At 45.5% G+C, this 24,013-nt stretch overlaps 1 protein-coding gene across 9 annotated transcripts in view; it reads right to left on the bottom strand.

The window, feature by feature from the left end:
- UNC13B (unc-13 homolog B) overlaps positions 1–24,013 on the bottom strand; it is a 626,059-nt gene that overhangs the window by 235,052 nt on the left and 366,994 nt on the right. For all 9 annotated transcript variants that reach the window (XM_077463165.1, XM_077463167.1, XM_077463166.1 and 6 more), the window contains 4 exons: positions 17,330–17,408; positions 10,002–10,076; positions 6,082–6,301; positions 535–762 (listed from right to left, as the gene is read on the bottom strand). In XM_077463165.1, coding sequence (XP_077319291.1) covers positions 535–762; positions 6,082–6,301; positions 10,002–10,076; positions 17,330–17,408 — 602 coding nt within the window. The remainder of the gene's footprint in view (positions 1–534; positions 763–6,081; positions 6,302–10,001; positions 10,077–17,329; positions 17,409–24,013) is intronic.

Here is a 24,013-nt window from a genome sequence, read left to right as displayed (position 1 = left end):
TAGCCTCCTAGGACTTACTGAGCTGTGTGAATGGTCCCGTACCCTTCTAGGACCTTCTGTGCTGTGTAAATGGTCCTGTAGGTTCCTTGGACGTACTGAGCTGTGTAAATGGTCCCATATCCTCCTACCTACTGAGCTGTGTGAATGGTCCCGTAGCCTCCTGGGACCTGCTGAGCTGTGTATATGGTTCCGTAGCCTCTGGGACTGGTGTTGTGTCCCAGGAGGCTGCAGCAGGGGGTAAGGGGGAGGGGGGGCACAAGCAGAAAAGCTGAACTTTCCCTTTTAGGTGAAGTTCTGTAATATTTTTATACTTTTGCATGGAGTGTGGGAAAGGGTGAGAGTGTCTTCCAATCTTGCATCGCTGTCTGACCACCTACCCTCACACGTCCTGTCCTGGTGACAGCACAGGAATTGAGCAGATGTCCCCCCATAATGGAGACATGCAGAAAGCAATACAAACCTGGTGGAGTTTCTCACCCTTTTTGCCCTTATCCACATACTAATCATAGATTTAGTGCCATGTCGTAGACTCACCGGTGATGGTGATCTTGGCTGACCACTTCGACGTGCCATCCAGCACACTTTGTTTCATGGTCTTCATCTGCTGAGCATGGGTCACTTTGTTGAAGGTGAAGACATCTCGGATCAGATCGAAAATCTCTGGCTTGTTCCTCTCCCGGATCTTCATCCGATCCTTCATGGCCATGATGATGTTCTGCGTGCGGTCCTCCGCTCCGTGCTTCGAGCTCTTCTCTGCCGCCCCTGCAGTCAGGACAGAAATCACAGGTCATCTCCATTGGGCTCAAATGCCCAACCACAGCAACCTACAGGTTGGGGCAGAAGAGGGAAGGGCGCTCACCAGTAAGTCAAACCGTAATGTGTGTAATGGCTAGTTGAAGTCACATTACAGATAGGCCTCAACTCCTGCTACAGGACCCACTGAGGCTCCCCCAATGGGTCCTGTAGCAGGAGTCGAGGTCTATCTGTAATCACGACCACATCTAATCATTACATACAGTGCGGTTTGATTCACTGGTGAGCATCCTTCCCTACATTGGGGGTCTTCAGATGCTTTGAGTGATGTTAGACTTCTGGTGTGTTTCTGTATCTTTAAAATGCTCAATATTACCCTTATGCCAACCACCTAATATATACAGTGTCTCACAAAAGTGAGTACACCCCTCACATTTTTGTAAATATTTTCTTCTATCTTTTCATGTGACGACACTGAAGAAATGACACTTGTCTACAATGTAAAGTAGTGAGTGTACAGCTTGTATAACAGTGTAAATTTGCTGTCCCCTCCAAATAACTCAACACACATCCATTAATGTCTAAACCGCTGGCAACAAAAGTGAGTACACCCCTATGTGAAAATGTCCAGATTGGGTCCAAAGTGTCAATATTTTGTGTGGCCACCATTTTTTTCTAGTGCTGCCTTAACCGCCTTGGGCATGGAGGTCACCAGAGCTTCACAGGTTGGCACTGGAGTCCTCTTCCCCTCCTCCATGAGGGCATCACAGAGCTGGTGGATGTTGGAGACCTTGCACTCCTCCACCTTCCTATTGAGAATGCCCCACAGATGCTCAATAGGGTTTAGGTCTGGAGTCATGCTTGGCCAGTCCATCACCTTCACCCTCAGCTTCTTTAGCAAGGCAGTGGTCATCTTGGAGGTGTGTTTGGGGTCGTTATGTTGGAATACTGCCCTGCAGCCCAGTCTCTGAAGGGAGGGGATCATGCTGTGCTTCAGTATGTCACAGTACATGTTGGCATTCATGGTTCCCTCAATGATCTGTAGCTCCCCAGTGCTGGCAGCACTCATGCAGCCCCAGACCATGACACTCCGACCACCATTGGTTTCCCCCACACAAGCTTGACACCATCGGAACAAAATAAGTTTATCTTGATCTCATCAGACCACAGGACATGGTTCCAATAATCCATGTCCTTAGTCTGCTTGTCTTCAGCAAACTGTTTGGGGAAGACAAGTCACATGACACCGGGGGAGGGAAAATGGCTAACTGGGCCCAATTTGGACATTTTCACTTAGGGGTGTACTCACTTGTGAGGCGCCATGTTGAACTTCCAGTGACCAGTATTAGAGTGTGAGAGTGATAACACCAAATTTAACACACCTGCTCCCCATTTACACCTGAGACCTTGTAACACTAACAAGTTACATGACATTGGGGAGGAAAAATGGCTAATTGGGCCCAATTTGGACATTTTCACTTAGGGGTGTACTCACTTTTGTTGCCAGCAGTTTAGACATTAATGGCTGTGTGTTGAGTTATTTTGAGGGGACGGCAAATTGACACTGTTATACAAGCTGTACACTCACTACTTTACATTGTAGCAAAGTGTCATCTCCTCAGTGTTGTCACATGAAAAGATAGAAGAAAATAGTTACAAAAATGTGAGGGGTGTACTTACTTTTGTGATACTGAATGTGCAGCAGTAGGGAAGGAAGGCCTTAACACCTACACACTGCAGATATTTGTAGATGGAGACTGACGTTTTTATGCTGAGCGCGTGACCAACTTCAATCGTTAACGTCACGCTGAACTCTAGCAATTCAGCTACTTGTTAAAATGTGTTGGCTTACTATGGGTTAAGTCCAATCATGGGTTAGGCACAAGCCCCCTCATGGACTTCTCTCTTTTGATTAAAACTGACAGATTTACTGAGCACAGGGAGTACAGCTAGCACTATACCCCCAGAGCTCTGACGTGAACAATGCTGCTTTCTCACACAACAAGCCCCTCCCCTCCACTGTCTATTCACACAAGGCATTGTATTTTGTGAATAGATTTCACATAATACAAAGTTCTCTGGGTTGCAGGCAAAACGGCTGCATAAGACTCTGCAGCTCCTAGAGCTGAGACCAAAAAGTCCAGCACTGGAAGTATAGCAATAGCTATACTCCTGGTGCTCAGTAAAAATGTAAATTAAAGGGATAGGTCCTAGAGGTTGCATGCACCTTGTTGAACTTAAAGTGATTGTAAACCTCAAACATGAAACCTGAACAAAGCATAACACTCTATAGTGGGTACTTGTTTCAGTCATGAGCATGGGGTGCCATTTCTGTGTGCTGCTTCCTTCCCCTGCTATCAGCATGAGTCACTTCTGATAAGTTTTTCTGACACCAAGAAAAACATGGTGACAGGGGAGGGACCTCCAGCTGAATGACAGCCTCAGCTCTATCCCGGTGTGCTGTGTGAAGGGGGGGTGTGTCCCTTCCCTCCAATCAGCTCTCTGTGTATACTGTGAACTTTAGATGTTGAGGGAAGATTGCTGCAGATAAACAGTTACAACTGTTTTTTTCAAAAGCGATAGCAGAGGAATGAAGCAGCAGACAGAAATGACACGTAGTGCTTTTGTGACAAGTACACACTATAGGGGAATCTACTCATATATTTCATATGCAAGGTTTAATAACTTTAAAGGACCAGCCAAAGCTGGCGATCATGGGTTAAAGAGACAAAACAAGGGGAAAGGTGCATGCACTGCAGAGATGTACTGAACTGAATTATGAGGAGGATGGGGGCTACCTCCAAGGCATGCATGCCGTCAGTGTATACATTAGTATATACACTATATTGTCAAAAGTATTGGGACACCTGTCTTTACACACATGAACTTTAATGGCATCCCAGTCTTAGTCCGTAGGGTGTACTATTGAGTTGGCCCACCCTTTGCAGCTATAACAGCTTCAACTCTTCTGGAAAGGCCGTCCACAGGGTTTAGGAGTGTGTCTATGGGAACGTTTGACCATTCTTACAGAATCGCATTTGTGAGGTCAGGCACTGATGTGGATGAGAAGGCCTGGCTCGCAGTCTCTGCTCTAATTTATCCCAAAGGTGTTCTATGAGGTTGAGGTCAGGACTCTGTGCAGGCCAGTCAAGTTCCTCCATCCCCAACTTGCTCATTATGTCTTTATGGACCTTGCTTTGTGCACTGGTGGGCAGTCTTGTTGGGAACAGGAACGAGCCATCCCCAAACTGTTCCCACAAAGTTAAGAGCATAAAATTGTCCAAAATGTCTTGGTATACTGACGCCTTAAGAGTTCCTTCACTGAAACTAAGAGGCCGAACTCAACCCCTGAAAAACACCCCCGCACTATAATCCCCCCTCCACCAAATGAAGGTCGATAAAGACATGGATGAGCGTGTTTGGGGTGGAGGAACTTGACTGACTTACACAGAGTCCTGACCTCAGCCAAATAGAACACCTTTGGAATGAATTAGAGCAGTGGTCATCAACCCCGTCCTCAGGGCCCACTAACAGGCCAGGTTTGCAAGATAACTGAAATACATCACAGGTGATATCATTTGCTGCTCAGTGATTGCAGTATTCTAGTCTGCATCTCCCCCAAGGTAATACATAAAACCTGGCCTGTTAGGCTGCTTTCACACTGGGGCGGTATTCAGGCATTACAGCGCTAAAAATAGCGCCTGTGTAGCGCCTGAAAAAACCGGCCCCTTTCACTCCAGTGTGAAAGCCGGAGGGCTTTCACACTGGAGCGATGCGCTGGCAGGACGGTGAAAAAAGTCCTGCTAGCCGCATCTTTGCAGCGGTGAAGGAGCGGTGTATTCACCGCTCCTACCCATTGAAATCAATGGGACACCGCGGCAATACCGCCGGCAAAGCGCCGCTGCAGCGGCGCTTTGCGGGCGGGTTTAACCCCTTTTCGGCCGCTAGCGGGGGTTAAAACCACCCCGCTAGCGCCCGCACACCGCCGCTAAAACGACGGTAAAGCGCCGCTAAAAATAGCGGCACTTTACCGCCGACGCCGCTCCCGCTGCAGTGTGAAAGCAGCCTTAGTGAGGCCCTGAGCACAGGGTTGATGACCACTGAATTAGAGCAAGCCAGGCCTTCTCGTCCACCATCAGTGCCTGACCTCACAAACACGCTCATTTGGTGGAGGAGGGATTAATGGTGTGGGGTTGCTTTTCAGAGGTTGGGTTTGGCCCCTTAGTTCCAGTGAAGGGAACACTTAGGGCGTCAACATACCAAGACATTTTGGACAATTTCATGCTCCCTACTTTGTGGGAACAGTTTGGGGACGGCCCCTTCCTGTTCCCAACATGACTGAGCACCAGTGCACAAAGTAAAGTCCATAAAGACATGGATGAGTGAGTTAGGGGTGGAGGAACTTGACTGGGCTGCACCTCAACCCGATAGAACACCTTTGGGATGAATTACAGCGGAGACTGCGAGAAAGGCCTTCTCGTCCAACATCAGCGCCTGGCCTCACAAATGCGCTTCTGGAAGAACGGTCAAACATTCCCATAGACACACTCCTAAACCTTGTGGACGGCCTTCCCAGAAGAGTTGAAGCTGCTATAGATGAAAAGGGTGGGGGCCAACCCAATATTGAACCCTACGGACTAAGACGTCATTATAGTTCATGTAAAAGGTGGGTGTCCCAATACTTTTGGCAATATAGCGTATATGCATCCAAGGCTGGGAGCTCAGTTATCTTCCATAGCTCACTGTAAATAAACAGAGTTTGGCGGACGGCGTGATCCCGCCTGCGGGTGTTATAGTAAACCTGAGAAGGAGAGGAGAGCTGCGATTAGCGATATGTGGGGGATGCAGAGCGGAAAGGAAATGATACCCTGCGCTGTCACACATAACCAGCGGCTGGAGCTGGCAGATAGCGCCAGGGAAGACACGGAGTCGGCAAGCCTTCCAGGTGATGATGATTGGACGGTTGAACGCCTCCGTAGAGCACAATTTGACAAACGAGCACAGCCGGGAGTAGGTGTAAAGCAGACGCGTCTACGGAATGTGTGCAAGCGGGACGCCACCAGGAGGACGTTCAACCACCTTCAGCGTGACAACCCCTAAGACCTCGGGGGCACCGGCGGGCGTTCTGTTGTCACCAGGTTGACACCAGTATCCATGCCTGAACCCCCCCGTGGGCCTAATTATCTCTCTGAAAAGACAGGAAGGACTGAACTTCTCTATATAAAGCTCTGAGATCTTTATTTTCGCACCCTCGCATTCTCCATGTTCTTCATGGTGGGAACAAAACATACAGAAAGATTACGGGAACTCATCTCCAGGAGAACTTACTCTGCAGGCAATCGGCGTTCAGCAGGTCCTGGCACTTCTCGTGACATTTGACCCCGCATTCGGAGCAGCGCATCCCCTGCCGGGCGATCCCCCACAGGAGACCCTCACACTCGTAGCAATAGGTGGGGGTGGTGGCCGTCCAGACCTCGAAGTTGTGAGGCGTTGTGCAGGAAATGGGGTAGATTAAGGCTTGGAGGGTTTTCTTGTACACATGTGATTTCTGAAACACATGAAAAACCCCACCGGGGGAGGGGGGATGTTATAATAATATACCACATAACATAGAACTAGACAGTGGCTCCTTGTCTAGATATAATTCCTCAAAAGCACTGGAAGATTTCAGGAACGGGTACATCTGAGCTACTACCCCCAGTGTAATGCCTGGACTGCCTCAAGAACATGGCACTCATCCTCTACAAGCCTCCAAGCAAAACATTGCATTATTATTGCAGGTGAACAACCCAACGCGTTCCAAACCACCCAGCGCGTTTCGGCCTTAAGGCCTTAACCACTTGCCGACCAGCAGTCACAGCAAAACTGGCACGGCTGGGCGAAACAACGTTACCTTACAGCTCTTTCGCCCCCCTGTGGCCACTAGGGGTGCGCGCGCCACCGCCCGAGTGAGTGCCCAGTGAGCCCACTGACCGCCGGGCTCCCGCGATCGCTCGTGACGCAGCGAGAACCGGGATCTGTGTGCGTATCTGAGGGGAGAAGAGACAGATTGTCTGTTCATACAAAGTATGAACAGCGATCTGTCATCTCCTCTAGACAGTCCCCTCCCCCCTTCAGTTAGAACACGCCCGCTGCACAGCGGGGGTGCCGATGCTCGTGCCCGACGGAAACACACACTTTTCCCTGTTCTGAGAGGAGTGACAGATCGTGTGCTCCTATTAGCTAGGAACCACGATCCGTCACTTCCTCTAGTCAGTCCCCCTCCCCCTACAGTTAGAATCACCTCCCAGGGAACACAGTTAACCCCTTGATCGCCCCCTAGTGTTAACCCCTTCGTTGCCAGTGACATTTTTACAGTAATCAATGCTTTTTCATAGCACTGATCGCTGTATAAATGTCAATGGTCCCAAATATGTGTCAAAAGCGACCGGTGTCCGCCGCAATGTCACAGTCCCGATAAAAATTGCAGATTGCCGCCATTACTAGTATAAAAAAAAAAAAAATATTATATATAAAAAAAAAAGGCTATAAATCTATCCCTTATGTTGTAGACACTATAACTTTTTAACAAAACCAGTCAAAATAGGCTTATTTAAATTTTTATTACCAAAAATATGTCGAATACATATCGGCCTAAACTGAGAAAAAAAATAGCTTTTTAAAAAAATAAAATAAAAATAGGGATATTTATTATAGCAAAAAGTACAAAATATTGAGTTTTTTTTTTTTAAAGTGTCGCTCTTTTTATGTTTACAGCGTAAAAAAAATAAAAACAACAGAGATGATCAAATAACAGCAAAAGAAAGCTCTATTTGTGGGGGGGGGGGGAAAAAGGACACCAATTTTTGTTTGGGTGCAGCGTCGCACGACCGCGCAATTGTCAGTTAAATCATCGCAGTGCCGAATTCGCAAAAAATGCTCTGGTCATTCAGCAGCCAAATCTTCCGGGGCTGAAGCGGTTAATCGTGTAGCCATGATTAAGACCTGCAAGCTGAAACACGTTGGATTATTTTGTTTTTACTGTTGCTCACCTGCATTAATAAAATGCTGTTTTAGCCAACTTCCATGGCAGCAGCCTTTCTCCCCCCCCCCCCTTTTTTTTTTTTTTTTGCACTGGAGGATTTTAGGTAAGGGTTCAGCTCTCACACAACTCTGATCTGTAAATACTGAACAGGCCACTCGGGTGAGGCGGTGAAATAGTTAAACTTCAGCTAAACACACCCATTGAGATCCATGGGGCCGCACCGCAACCCCCCCCCGAGCCAAACGCATAGCTCTTAGTTGTGGTGTGGACCTTCAATGTAAAATTAAAATGAAATAAAAAAATAATTTTCAAAAAAATGAAAAAAAATAAAAGTAAGACCAAGTTGATCGATTATCGCTAGCGACTGCTATTGCCGCTAGCAATAATCACCGTCTTCTCCCAGCGGGGGCGGCTTCCACCACTCCCCCTGCTGGGAAAAGTCAATTGCCGATTCCCCCGTCAGCACCATCTGCGTTGATGGAGGAATCAAGCACATCTCTTTCCTACAAACTGGAAAGTATGGTTCGGCCTTACAGGTCTCGTCCTCTTCCCAGTCCGTGATTGGACTCTGAAAGGAGAAGCAACAGACCGATGAGCCTATCACTCCGTTTCTTTGCTCTCTCTCCTCCTATCAGCAGGCTCCTTACACCACAGAACACCTGATTGGCTCCCTGTTGTACGGGGACTGAAATAAGCTACATACAGGATCAAATTAAAAAGAGTAACTCCACTTTTGTTGAAGAAAAAAAAAAAAAAAAAATTCCCCTCTGGCTGATCTATGTACATTGTAAGGATTTTTAACAAACTTTCTTGCAGATTCCTACCTTTTGTTACTCTAAAGAAATAGTAGTTTGTCTGCGTCCAGGCGCTGAGTGAATGGGAGTGATTTTATAATGGTCAATCAGCTGCTGCACTTGCAGGGCTCTAATGGGGGGGGGGAAGTGGCAGGGCCTTCGTCCCTTTAGACGTGATTTTCATATGGGAATATCTCACCCAAAATGACATTTTTGTTGCAGGGGATGCCCAAAACCTGAGTTGTATCTTAGTGCAGGACTTCGGCAAAATCAGTGAGCCAATCACACAAGCAGGAATTTATATTTCTGGGGGGGGGGGGGGCGGCATGTTTATAAAGAAATAGATAAGGGGGTACCACATGCAATGAAAACTTTTTTATATATACACTACATTATAATATTATTTTATATACACTACCTATGTGGGGGCTTATTTTAATTTTGTCATTTACAGAGCTGCAGATTGAAAGGGAATAACAATCAATTACGATAGGACTTGTGTAGCAACTGTATATGTTATATATTTTTTTTATTTGCTTTTTTTTTTCCCCCACGAAAGCGGAGTTACCCTTTAATGTACTTACACTGCTTGTACTAAAAAATAAATAAAAAATAAAAAAATATGAATGACTACAGAGCTGCATTCATTTGAGCCCTTTACGAGTTTGGCTTCAAGGTACCCTTTTACAAAAGCAGAAAATGATGGCATTCTGGGAACATTTGTTACCTTATTGCGGGGTCCCTGTTTGCATAATTTGTAAACCTATACTGTAGGGGTGTCCAACCCATGGCCCCAGAGAGTTTAGCATGTAGCCCGGGGCCCTGGAGGGATGCCCGGGTTTTTGTGCAAGCACAGCAGCCACATCGGCCAACACAGACAAGCTTGGCCCATGCACGTCTGTAGGGATGCCGGGGGGTGCTGTGCAAACATAGCAGCCTACATTGACAAGCCAGACAAATGCACGTCTGTAGGGATACCATGGCTGCGATGTTTGCAATAGCACTGGGCAGCAGGGAATGCTGCATGGCTGGATTCTAGGGGGTGCTGGGGTGGGCTGCTGCCTCCAGATTTTTAATTGCCCCACCCCCAAGGCCCCCTGCCCCAGCACAAATACAGGCTACACACCGGTGATTAGGGTGAACCTGGAAAACCCCATTCAATCCAAGGGATCTGGGTCCACTGGAAATAAGAAGGATTCAAGACCTTTCTTTTTAGCAGACATTCATTGCACATTCGCTCACTATGACGTACGCTGATGTAAAACTCTGTATTCTACGTATGAGAAATGTCATGCAGCAAATGAAGGCAAAGTAAAAAAACAAAAACTAATTTTCCACTCCTTATAAACAGGTCTCCGAACTCCTTTCCTGGAGAAACACTTTCTTCTAAGGATCTGAAAAAGAGGATTCCCTCTGGAAATGGTGCTTACCAAGTCTTCGTCCTTGAGAGAAGTGCGAGTGGCCATAGCAGAGGTGATGCCGGCCTTACGGGACTGGACCAGGGACTGCGAAGGTAATACAAAGATGATACAATTATATCCCCAAGTATTATTTAATGCTTCCTAGTCACATTTTTCTCAAAAGGCATAAAAAACAGCCATAGCTAAATGAGAACGGCAAATAAAAAGAAAGTGGAATCTCAGATTGTGATCTGCAGTGGATGACTGAAAAGAAAAAGGGCACGATGACCAATATTAAAGTAAACCTGTCATAGCATAATAGCTTTAGTCTTTGTGGTCAGTAGAGGGTTTCCTGTTGAACAACTAAATGACAGGGGGCGGGGGAGGGACAGGACCAATTTTTGGGTCCTGTGTGCAGTCTGGGCCTAGAACCCAAGGTTCTCCCCAGATACAAGGAAACTGAACTGAAGAAGAGCGTGGGCACTGCAAGGTGTCCTTAACAGTAAAGTTGGTGGACATGACAGGCCCACTTTAGCACACATCATACAGAACACCACTAGAGTGCATATCTACTGCTTAGATTTTCCTCATCCTAAAACATGGTCTCTACAGTGGTTTTTGAGTATAGACACATCTTAGAAGGTTAATCCATTTAAAATGATATCTCAAGCATGGGAGGAAGCATCACATAGCTTCTCGGACCTTTTCTTAACTCTACCCATCTGCACAGCTTCTTCGACTTTTTAAGCCCCGTACACACGATCGGAAATCCCGCTAAGGCAAAAGTCCGATGAGAGCTTTTGGTCGGAATTTCCAACCGTGTGTATGCTCCATCAGACTTTTGCTGCCAGAGTTTCCGCCAGCAAAAGACTAAGAGCAGGTCCTCTATTTTTCCGACGGAAAAAGTTCCGATTGGAAATTTCCGATCGTCTTTAGCAATTCGGATGTGCAAAATTCCTATGCATGCTCGGAAACATTGAATGCATTGAGCATTTTCTCGGCTCGTTGTAGTGTTGTACGTCGCCGCGTTCTTGACGGTCGAAAGTTCAGAGAACTTTTGTGTGAACGTGTGTATGCAAGCCAAGCTTGAGTGGAATTCTGAGAAAACTCCAATCGTGTGGACGGGGCATAAGTGTCTCCAGAAGTGGAAAAGTTCCCAGCTCTACCCATCTGCATCTTCAGCAGTGGAAAACTTCCCAGCTCCAACCATCTGCATAGCTTCTTGGACCTCTTCTGCCACGTACACACGACCAGACTTTTCGGCAGCAAAAGGTCCGACGGAACTAATCCGTTGGACAATTCGATCGTGTGCGAGCTCCATCGGACCTTTGCTGTCCAAAAATCTGACGGAATTTAGAAATAGAACATGTTTCACATTTTTTCGCTGGAACTCCGCCGGACCCAGTTCCTATGGAGAAATCCACTCGTCTGTATGCTAGTCCGACGGACAAAAACCGATGCTAGGGCAGCTATTGGCTACTGGCTATGAACTTCCTTATTCTAGTCCAGTCGTACGTCATCACGTTCGAATCAGTCGGACTTTGGTGTGATTGTCCGTTCATTCGGAAAATCCATCGGAACTCTGCCGAAAGTCCGTCGGGAAGACCATCGCGGCATTAGTATCTCCAGCAGTGCAAAACTTTCAAACTCTACCCATCTGCATAGCTTCTTGGACCTCTTAGTGTCTCCACAAGTGGAAAACTTCCCAACTCTACCCATCTGCATAGCTTCTTGGACCTCTTAGTGTCTTCAGCAGTTTGAAACTTCCTAGCTTTACCCATCTGCCTAACTTCCTAGACCTCTTAGCATATTGCCCCTGGAGAATTTTTATCTTGTTTTTATTGGGAAGGTGTCGTGGTCCAGAGTTTGACAAATCCAATGGACTCCCCTCCCCATCTCGGTTTGTTGGGTCATTAGCTTGGATAAATTATAACCTTGTGGAATCTCTAGTTCTACCAACCATGTTTGCTATAGATCTTGCTGGTTGGCTATGGGCCTTCCGGGCCATTTCTTGTTTGTAGCTAGTAAGAGATAATTGGATCTGGACATATTCTTTTCATTCTTGTGGGAATCTTTAATTTATTTTATCGGGGGGGGGGGGGGGGGGCAATCTAGGAACGGTGGCCTATGACAAAGTTTTAATTATTTATTGAGTGGTCTATGGCCTTTTGAGGCTGTGAGTAATGAATTATTCACACAGAAAACTGGAGGGGAAAAAAATCTATTACAATTTATAATAACCATTATGAATTGCCTACTACACTAATAAGTGTATGCCCCTGAAAATGAAATGATGAATAAAAGTTTTATTGTAAAAGAATTATGGTGGCACTGCTGATGCTTTAAGTCAATCAGGCACAGGTAGTATTTGGAAGGTGCTTAGAGAATTTTTTATCCTAGGGTCGTATTTTTTTAAGGATTTTATATTATGCAGAATGCAGCTGGAGGAACAAGGCTCCTCTCTTAACAGACTAAACCTGGTGCGGAAATGTCACAGGCGGAGTCCCAGAAAAATAGAAGATGCTGGGGAGGGCATTCAGCCCAGAAACACGCTCATAAAAGTGAAGCCTTGGGCTAACTAAAATTGTGACAATGGTCAAATGTCATCTGCTGCAGATCATGTGGTGAACCTTTAGCACTGGGTTTGCATACAGAAAAGCTAAACCAATAAATGGAGATAAAATGGCCAAAATAATAATTCAAACAAAACAGTCAAGGTAGATAACTATGCAAAAATTTATATAAGAACAAACTTAAATCACAATTGTCATATATGACCAGGGATGGCCAGTGAAGGCTCTTTGGCATACTAGTATCTAAAGAAATGCACCGATGGACACCCTGGTATACATGTGCAAATGAGGCAAGCAGGTGCTACAAAAAAAAAAAAAAAAGGAAATTTTATGACTGAATGTGATGGTAATCCACATTCAGTGCCCATCACTGAGTCTAATGAACCTACATAAGATGCTCTAAGGTTACCAATCAAAAAAAAGATGGAAGCTACCCATCCGGTTGCAGGGATGGCTAAACGCAAGGGGTTACCAAAATCTGCTTCAAAGGGCCAGCAACATTCAAACAATTAACAGTTCAACCTAAAGGGGATCGGTGACCTTGGCCCTCATCTGAGTCCAATACAAGTTCATTCTTATTGTGTTAACATCTCTCCCCATTAACTTTTCAGTGGAATCAACATACAAAATGTTGGATTACCACAAGTTTTAGCAGCAAAAGCAGTGCAAACTGTGTTTTTAATCAAAACATTACATGCAATGAGACTTAACAGTGAGTTCCTGCTTTTCGCACATGGATCTACCGTGTTTCTGAAAGACCTGTTCATACTCTCAACCCAACCGGTATACAAAGACAGCCTTAGGGCTCATGCAAACTGCAGCTCAAAGAAGCTTTTGAGCTCTTATTTTTTCTGCCTGGAAACTCCCCTCTATGTTAGCCAATGTGTCCATGCACACTATGGCTTTTTCAGGCTCACACAGGCATATGCTCTTACATGCAGTGAGAAAAAAAAAACCCACCAAACTCACGGTTTTGAGAGGTGCTTTCGAGCAGAAAAGACGCTCAAGTGCCCAAAAACACGCAAAAGAGCTTTAAAAAGCTTAAAGAAGCTCTAAAACACACACCAAAAAACAAAAGAAAAAGAGAATAGGAAAACTGAGCTGAGGGGAGGATTTGTGAAAAACAAAACCAAAAAAAAAAACACTTATGCTCAAAAAAGCTCATAGAAGCTCAATAAACACCTGCAAAAAGAGCCCAAAAAGTACAAGCATCTTCAATCTGAAATAAAAACTCAATGCCTGCAGTGTGCATAAGCCCTTAGGAGATTCAGAAAAAAATCAACAAGTGTGTGGGATGCATCAAAATAGGATTCTCAATCTTGTCTAAATACAACCAAGCTTCCAGTTCTGGGCTGGACCTCCATAACCCAAAAAACTTAATCTATTTCCTTAAGAAATTTTGGGGGTCAACGGGGATCTATTTATAACTGTTTTCACACAAGGTTCCCACAACTTACTCACATCTTTCTAATTGGATCAAGTTGAAAAATAATGTGTGAATCCTTGCAGTTCTTATTCTTTTGCCTAATCTAAAAATCGACCTTTAAAAGGGGTGGCACGTTCAAAAGCAGACTAAAAAAACTCTAAAAGTCTTCAGGAAAATAGGGATGAATTTGTGGACTGGTGGCACCAAGTTATTCACAAACTACGTCCACCGTCCCTACTGATTGTTGGACCATTCTTCAGAAATGCACACTTTCTGTGAAGGACAGGAGGTGGACACCATACTCGGTGTGACAGACTCACCCGGGACAGAGGATTTTGGAGAGGACTAAATGCCAGCCTCTTCCCTTGTGAATATGGTCCCTAGCATTTGGGGGAACGGTGCTCTTTGTGAGCTGTATGCCTGGGGACCCCTGAGGTGGTGTTACTTTGGATTCAGGTCCATGTCAGCAGTGAAACAAGTCTCGTCTTGTTTTGTGCTTGGGAGCGGTTGGAATATCTGATATCTATATTCAGACTGGGAGGAAGTGGTATATGACGAAATCACTCAAGCGTAGTGTAGGGGCGTTTCGTCACACTTGGTTCCTCCAATGGTAAAAGTTTTGCAATAATTTGGTGCATTTAAGGTATTCCTTTGTACCTCCATAGTGTGACAGGCTAAGGAAATTAAGCTGTGGAAGAGTTGGGTATGACAGGCCCAAGTGTCCTTCAACACCTCAGAACATCACTGTGATATCGAACACGCAACATCCTACCATCCACACCATCTACTATACACAAAGTGTGCATTTCTTGGCTGAAGAAGCAGATTAAACTAAGGTCAGGAGGCTACAATTAAAGCAAGCTTGTGAACAATTACCATCAGCCAGATATCCGGCACCAAATCAGTACTTCTCACTCTAACCTTCATCTTTTCAACCCCTTTTGGAACCAACTAGGCTGCTTTCTCCCATTGACCTTTATAATGCAAGTCTCATTTCCCACCAACAACTAACCAGAGTGAGCAGCAGTAGGCACTTTGCTACTTAAGGTCCATTAAATCAGTGATGTAGAAAAGGATAAAAAACAAAATTTCATAGGGGAGGATGGAGTCAGGAAGTAAACTACTAAATCACAGAGTCTGATTGTTGCCGCTACAGGTGGGTTGCTGCCACTTACCATCGCCTGTTAATAGAAGGGTCGGCATATAAGAGAATTACAATAGGTTAATGCAAGAAGAAGGTGAATTGAAGAAGCAGAGGGAGGAAACGGTTTGTGTGTGTTTATGAATAATGAGTAGAGAGAAAAAGATGGTAGGACACTTACCAAGATTTCCATATATAATTCAGTACTAGTCCCAGCAGAACTTCAACCATTTTACTTTTATTTTAGTTTGAGTTGAGAACAGTTAGAAGTTCTGTTTTCCCATTGAGAGATTTCACATTAACTTCTGTGATCACTCAGGAAGTGGAGATGAATCTTCCCAGTGGGGAAACAGCAATAAAATCCTGACAAAGGTTCTAACACTTCCTCAACCCAAAAGCCTAAAGCGAAAAAAATCTCACCAAGGAATGTACTTTTTACCAACAACATAACTCCTAAAATCCCACCACCCAAAGGGATTTGCTTACTAATATTGAAACTACGATAAAGGGTTGGTGAGCCATTAACGTATCTGCCGAGAGGTCCCTGGTCTTCATCACATTTAGCTTGCTCCGTTGTACATTCGTTTTCCATATTAGTTCAAGCTGGTCATAGATGGATCGAAATTTGGCCTTTTCAGCAGGGAAAAGGTGAATTTCGATTCATCTATGATTGTCCATGCTCTTTTTTGCTCCCAAAAACTCCTGCTCTCTAGCTCTCTTGTCACCTCCTCGACTCCAGGACTTGAATGAATGAATGAATGAAATACTTGTATAGCGCACAATGCGAACTGAATTGCCTCTAGGTCTCTCCCATTCTCCCATTCCAGTCTCTCCCATTCTCTGAAACTACCTATGCCAATCTTTTCGCTTGTGTGCAGGAGAGCACACAGGTGGGCAGCAGAAAGAAGCTGGATAGAAAGAGCAGCAGGGGTAGCTGTGTATAGAGGAACCAATCTCTTCAGTTTCCCCCTGCAGCTGCTGAATGCCTGCGGGAGGGAGAGGAGGAGAAGCGGGCATTCAACAGCTGCAGGAGGAAAATTGAGAAATTGGTTCCTCAATATGCAGCTGCCCCCACTGCTCCCTTATCTAGGTACAGCTCCCCTGGAGCATGGGGCCTTGTCGCAATTGCGACCCCTGTAGGTACGCCCCTGCAATGCATGTTTACTGTGTGTGGGAGCAGCGGCCTCTTTGCTGTGGTCTGACAAGCCCCTAACTAACTTCAAAGCTACAACTCTCCAATATGCAAAGATTATGCTCCCAACTGATTGGAGATCTTATTCTCTGACAAAGCGGGGGGGTGATGGACCTCAGCAGAGAGACCACTCGTACACTCAGAGAGAAAGAGTCCTTCTCTACAGCAATCTGTCGGGGGATAGGTTTTTCTACTTCTACTAGGCTGTGGCTGCTTTAGAGTTACAGTTAGAAAACTAAGACATTGATTAACTTTTTTTTCACGCAAATTGAAAGTATGCAACTGTTCTAAAAGGAAAGTACAATTGGGCTTCAAGAATTTAAATTACTGTTGCCTAATTTTCAAGAATTTAAATTACTGTTGATCAAAAGAAAAACTCTATGATGTCAAAATGAAACATCTTATCATTTATTTTAAAGACCTGCACTTAGTTTTTTTTTTCCCATTATCACTCCTGGTAAAGAAAGGCAATAAGAGAATTCTTCAATAGACAATGCAAGGATAACATACCTTACCTGCACGTCTTAGTGGGACTACCACCTTCCCCCTTTCCCCAACACATCAGATGAGGGGTAAAATTCTAAAATATTTCCAGAACTTGATGTGGAAATCATCTTGAGCCTTCTGAGGTCGACACCTCCAGCTGTCCTTAGGAGCTCCAGCATTAATGAAAAGTTGAGCAACCCTTCGATTACATCAGCCGGAGAGAGCTGCTCCGCAGGGTAGGTTTGGGAATAAAGACACCACATCCATAGACCTAAGCCTACCTGACCTGGACCTTGTCTCACTCCTCCCAGAGGCTACTATAATGTCTATTCATACGTGGTGGAGAAGAGGAGACAGCTTCTGTGAGGATGGCTCTACATAGGCTAAACTTTCCCAATAGTCAATGAAGGAAAACAGATAAGAGACCCCATTCTCTTTTTTATGGAATATAGAAAATGAAGATTACATTGTGACTGTATGTATAATAGAATGACATGGATGATGGAGAGGAAGGGCCGAACAGAAATCAACTCAACTCACCAAATCGCTGACCAATGGGATTGGCTTCTTCTTGCGAAGATCCGGCATGCTGTCAATGCCATACAAACCGCCACCAGGACTGAAAACAGACAGATATTTAGTTATAAAAACATCAAAAGTCATTAAGGTGTGTGACTGTGGTTAGGACCTTAGAGTGTAAGCTCCTTGGATGCAGAGACTGATGTGAACAGGCCCGGTGTTCTCTCTACAACACTGCAGTATATGTCAGAGATATCTAAATGTATAATAATAATAGTGTGTGACTGTGGGGGGGGGGGGGGGGACAGAGTGTAAGCTCCTCTGGTGCAGAGACTGATGTGTACGGCTCAGTGTTCTCTCTACATTACTGTGCAGAGCTATATACATGCTTATTAATGCAAAACAATAATAATAATCATTTTTTTAAGACACTTTCATTTCATTTTTTTTCTACCAAGTTTGTTTTTTCATTAAAAAGATAGATCGATAAATAGCAGGAGTGTTGAATTTACTTGCAGCATCGATGCATCACGATTCGGCATCAATGCCGCGACCGACATAATCGATTTTGGGGTGACATCATCTGTGTGCCGCGCTGTGCCCTGCCTCTCAGAACGGAGCTGAAAGCAGTCGAAAGGCGCTGTACCCCGCCTCTCCACACTGAGCCGTGGGCGTTAGCCGCGCCCTCATTTCCTGCCTCCCACTGACATCATCCCCAGCTGCGACACCGCGTGTTTAGTTGGCTGCTACAGGAGAGGAGACATGTGGAGCGAGTGTCCCCAGCTCCCGGTCTCCAGAGAGTCCTCCTCGGCTCACTGTCACATAGGCTGCTGCGGGTCACCTAAGCCAGCGTCCCGCACTTGTCCTCTTCACAACAGGCTGCTGCAGGAAGTGGCAGACCCCAGCGAGCCAGAAGAATACTGGATGGCTGCGCTCACAGGCTGCAGTGGGAAACCAGTGCACACTGTCATCTCTTGTATTATGGACGCAGTCTCTGACCCTCTCTTGTATCATGTCCACAGTCTCTGAGCCGCTCTTGTATCCTGTCCACAGTCTCTGAGCCTCTCTTGTATCCTGCCTGCAGTCTCTGGCCCTCTCTTATCATGTCCACAGTCTCTGACCCTCTCTTGTATCATGTCCGCAATCTCTGACCCTCTCTTGTATCATGTCCGCAGTCTCTGACCCTCTCTTGTATCATGTCCGCAGTCTCTGACCCTCTATGGTATCCTGTTCGCAGTCTCTGACCCTCTCTTGTATCCTGTTCGCAGTCTCTGACCCTCTCTTGTATCATGTCCGCAATCTCTGACCCTCTCTTGTATCGTGTCTGCAGTCTCTGACCATCTCCTGTAGTAGGTCTGCAGTCTCTGACCATCTCCCGTAGTAGGTCTGCAGTCTATGACCATCTCCCGTAGTAGGTCTGCAGTATCTGACCATCTCCCGTAGTAGGTCTGCAGTCTCTGACCATCTCCTGTAGTCATTTGGGGGCAGTCTGGAGCTCCTCTTTAAGTTGTCTGCTGTGTTTACACTTTGCTACATGCAGGGAGTGTTGTCTTTTTTTTTTTAAGAACAGATAAAATTAAAAAAATGTAGTTCTTCTTACTTCTTCTGACTGTGGACAGGATAATCGTAATCGAATCGTGAGGCCAGTGAAGATGCGCACCCCTAATAAATAGATCCAATGTTTTGTTTAAAAATAAAGATTTATTCCATCACAAAGGACCTGCAAAGCACTGTGGGTTATCTAAATAAAAAAGAAAGCTCTCTTTCAGGTAAGCTCTCTCTAACTGAAATCTCAGACAGATTACAGTGATATATTTGATTTCCTAAAGAAAAATTAACATGTTTTGAAGCTTTTTTTGTTGTAAGTTTACATCTTATACTGATCACTTCTCTGCCCTTTGGCTAAGATCAAATAGTATCTGTTCCTATCAGTTTCCAGGGGAGGCGCTGTGGTGCTCTCATCGGAAAGTGCTATGCAAATCCTCTGGCGTGATGGTATCTGGATGGTCCGATTCAGCAGGGGCCAAACCCGAGTGCTCCTGGGTAAGGGAAGCTAGTACTCAATCGAGTCTGAGTGGGCCAGAAGGGTACTCCCGGTACGGATGGGTGCTGCACTGGTCTGGCCAAAGGGCTGAGTCAACCCGGCCTTCTGGCTAGGATTGGTGTGGTTCATTGTTCTTGTCAGCATCCGGTGGAGGAGCTGTCACCCTGACCATGAGATCAAGGTGTTGCCATGCAAATCCACTGGACCATGATGGGGGCCTGGAAAGGTTAGTATCCGTGGAGGCTGTGTTTGGCATCAGCAGCTCTCCCAGTGAAAACCTAGAAGGGCTAACTATCTGGCAGGGATGGAGGGCTGCACTGGTCCGGCTGAGGGTTGGGCCTGAAAAGAAGCCCATGGTGTATGTGCCCCTGGAGTGGCAGTCCAGAGGTGACGTAAAATCACTGTGAGTGAGGGTCACTCTGATTTATGGCACCACGGTCACTGCACCATTCACACTTTTTTCTCCCCTGCCTCCTGGGCTGGGCCTTTTGGCTGGGACCCGGAGGAATTTTTGATTCCTGGCTATTGTACCACACAATGGTCACCTTTCACTCTCCTCTCCACTTCCTTCTCCCCACCTTCTTTTATTTAAGCCCTTTTACGTTTGTACATGGTATTTGCACGTGTGACTGGTAGGGTGTAGGTTCTTGGGCCTGCCCTGAAAGTCTTGGGAGGAGGTGGACATGGCCTTCTGACTTAGTTCGCCCTCTCTCATGGGGTTGCCCTTCGGGGAGCCCCACCTAGTACTTGGGTGGGTCTGTTTCGGCAGACCCTCCAATGAATGGGGTCTGCCTGGTTTAGGCCAGATGGACCAAGTGTAAGTACCTCAGTCCCCGTCTGGAGCCTAACGCCCTGGGGGGTACAGGGCAAGGTCCTTCGATACCGGAGGACTTGTGTACACCCGTTGCACTTTTTGTGTTTCAGGCTTTATGTGTGTGCACTTTTTTGGGCACCGGGGGAAGTTTTTGGAGTGTGTTCACACACCACGGGCTTTCAAATAACTGATGTTTTATATCTGAAAAAATATATATACATATATACTGTATATGCGTTACATAGGCGGCAAGAGGTCATACTCAAAAGAGCGGCGTTAGAGCTGGGAGAAAGGAGGCAAGCTCATGCAGTTAACAGGGCAGCAACTCAATGTGTCAGGCTTTGTCACAGAAAGTAAAACTAAACAAAAGTAAAATATAAACCTTCTATTGGGTAAGTCAAGAATATAACCCTTGTCGGGTTTTTTTTGCCATCTGAGTCCCATTGGGGAGATTTCCCTTCACTTCCTGCCCCAATTGAAAAAAAAAAAAAAAAAAAAACAGGAAGTGAGAAAAAAGCCCTCCAAAGTGAGGAAATCCCTGGTTGTCAGGAGAACTGGTGTCCCCCCCATTGGAAGGTTTCCTTTCAATTGGGGACAACCCAAAATTGGGTCTTGGTAATTACTTGGTAATAATAGTAACAAATAGAAAATATGAATCTCCTTAAAGGGGGCGCAGACAGAAATAAAACCTGACAGAGGTTCCAATCCCCCTCCACTCTAACACAATTTTTTTTCAAATTTTGTTATAGGAGGATGGCGGGGAATCTCTATTACCGCATCTCTAGTGAGTCACATGCCGGTAATCCTGCGGAACGATGCGTTTCGCCCATATTGAGAATTTCTTGACATCACTAGAGCCATCCAGAAGATTATTTTCTCTATAAATAAGGACGCAAGTGCTCAAGGCTGCCTGTCTGCTCTGCTGAGAGCTGAACACAACTGCATAGACAATCTATATACTGGAACCATCCATTAGATATAGACACGCCAGTCCGTGCGCACTGCAACGTCACACCTAACCCTTTCATTACCGGAGATTATCCATGTTTAGTTGTTCAGACCAAACGTAGTAGCATCATTATACCTGACTTAGCCTGGCAAAAGCTCGGTGACTAATCTGCATTCCTAAATCATTTAAAGATTGTGTTTTAGGAACAAATAAGGCTTTTATTTGATAGTATGTTTTACTAAATAACCCTTTTTTTTTATTATAATAAATTCATTGGAGGATTATTTATTTATTAATTTTTTTAACAAACCTATTCTTTACATTTGTTTTAAACACAAAAAAATGTAACTTTAAAAAAAAAAATGAAAAACAAAATATATATTGGATTAAAAAAAAAAATCTCTAATTTACATAGATATATGGATATCAGTGATCTCATTCTGCAATTGCTCATCGGTCACAATGATCTCCTGTCTTCAGTACTTTCTGACCCCCTCTCTAGAACAAGTATGCATATAAGAAAAGTCAGATTGAACTCCTTATTTGTATACGTGTTCTGGGTCTACATATAAGATATATATGTTTGCTTTTTCTTTTCCCTTCTTGTGCTACTATTCCCAGAGCCCCCCATGCCCCTTTCTCTCCTATTTATACTAGAGCCCCCTCCCATACCCTTCCTTTCCTATTCTTCCCAAATCCCCCCTTTCCCTTCCCTTGCATTTCTTCTCAGAGCCCCCTCCCATACCCTTCCTTTCCTATTCTTCCCAAATCCCCCCTTTCCCTTCCTCTGCATTTCTTCTCAGAGCCTCCTCCCATACCCTTCCTCTCCTATTCTACTTAGAACCTGCTATGCCCTTCCCTTCTTATTCTCCCCACAGCCCCTCCCAAGCTCTTCCTCTCCCATTCTTCCTAGAGCCCACATGTCATTTTTCCTCTGGTATTCTTCCCAGAACCCCCTATGCCCTTCCTCTCCCATTCTTTACAGAGCCCTCCCTATACCCTTATTCTCTCATTCTTTCCAGAGCCCCCTATACCCATCCTCTTCCATTTTTCCCAGAGCCCCCCATGCCCCTTTTCTCCCATTCTTCCTAGAGCCCACATGTCCTTCCTTTGGTATTCTTCCCAGAGCCTCCTATGCCCTTCCTCTCCCATTCCTTCCAAAGCGGTCCCCCCCCCATACCCTTGTCCTTCCTTTGGTATTCTTCCCAGAGCCCCCATGACCTTCCTCTCCTATTCTTCCCAAAGCACCCCATGCCCTCCCTCTCCTATTATTTCCAGAGCCCCCCCATGCCCTTCCTCTCTTACTCTTCCCAGAAGACCCCATGGCCTCCCTCTCTTAATCTTCCCAGAGCCCCCCCCCCCCCATTATTTTCTTCTCACATTCTTCCCACAGACCTCCATGTCCTTCCTCTCCCATTTTTCCCATAGCCCCCCATGCCCTTCCTAGATTATAAGCAAACCTTGATTAGTGAAACGTGTTAATCTTGCCATGCCTGCATAAAGGTCTCATGAAGTCTTATAATGTATCTTGATTTTGATTTTCAATAAAGTAATCACTGATTCATACCTAGGAGTGCGGTCAACCTTTCTTGAACCATAGGCTCTTTTCCAGGCTACGGACTGGACCTGCACCACAGGGTTGAAGGGAGCAATCATTCCCACCTGGAGTTGCACAGCTCTGTCTTTGTATCAGTTACCCTTCCTCTCCCGTTCTTCCCACATCCCCAAATGCCCTGCCTCTCCCGTTCTTCCCACAGCCTCCAATGCCCTTCCCAGAGCACCCTATGCCCTTCCTCTCCCGTTCTTCCCAGAGTCTGCCATGCCCTTCCTCTTCCATTCTTCCCAAAGCCCCCCATGCCCTTCCTCCCTTATTCTTCCTAGAGCCCACTACTATCTCCTTTACACCAATAGCTTTATTAGTGTTCTGTGGCCCACGCTTCTCCCCTTTTGATGCCCACCATGCAAGGAACAGGCACATTTTGCTGGTTAAAATGAGTTTATCCAGTGACTCACAAATATACAGTATCTCACAAAAGTGAGTACACCTCTCGCATTTATGTAAATATTTTATTTTATCTTTTCATGTGATAACACTGAAGAAATTACTCTTTGCTACAATGTAAAGTAGTGAGAGTACAGCTTGTATAACAGTGTAAATATGGTGTTTTCACTCTCACTCTCTAATACTGGTCACTGGAAGTTCAACATGGCACCTCATGGCAAAGAACTCTGAGAATTTGATCCTGTCATATCCAGAGGTTGTCCTTGTGAAATAGACGTATGAGTGCTGCCAGCATTGCTGCAGAGGTTGAAGGGGTGGGGGGTCAGCCTGTCAGTGCTCAGACCATACGCCACACACTGCATCAAAATGGTCTGCATGGCTGTTGTCCCAGAAGGAAGTCTCTTCTAAAGATGATGCACAAGAAAGCCTATAAACAGTTTCCTGAAGATAAGCAGACTAAGTACATGGATTACTGGAACCATGTCCTGTGGTTTGACGAGACCAAGATAAACGCATTTGGTTCAGATGGTATCAAGCGTGTGTGGTGGCAATCAGGTGAGGAGTACAAAGACAAGTGTGTCTTGCCTACAGTCAAGCATGATGGTGGGAGTGTCATGAGTGCTGCCGGTGTCTTATCATATAAGGTCCTCCATCCGATAGTGTCCACTGCGTACTGCGCATGCGCAGTACACACCAACACAGATTCCGAAAATTGCCGAGGATGAACGGCGCCTGCGCCGTGAGTCCAGGTTCTATCCCCACTATCCAAGTGGACATAGAGTAGGAATATAAGCGCTGCGCAAACTGTTGGCGCTATATAAATCCTGAATAATAATAATAATAATAATAATAAAAGAGCTGAGCGCAGCGAGGCCGAGCCCGAAGCGTGGCGAGCG

This window comes from Lithobates pipiens, unplaced genomic scaffold (genome assembly GCF_037356315.1).
Source record: "Lithobates pipiens isolate NorthernLeopardFrog02 unplaced genomic scaffold, aLitPip1_a1.2 Scaffold_3, whole genome shotgun sequence".
Taxonomy (NCBI): Eukaryota; Metazoa; Chordata; class Amphibia; order Anura; family Ranidae; genus Lithobates; species Lithobates pipiens.
This window is presented reverse-complemented; position numbering and strand designations above follow the sequence as displayed.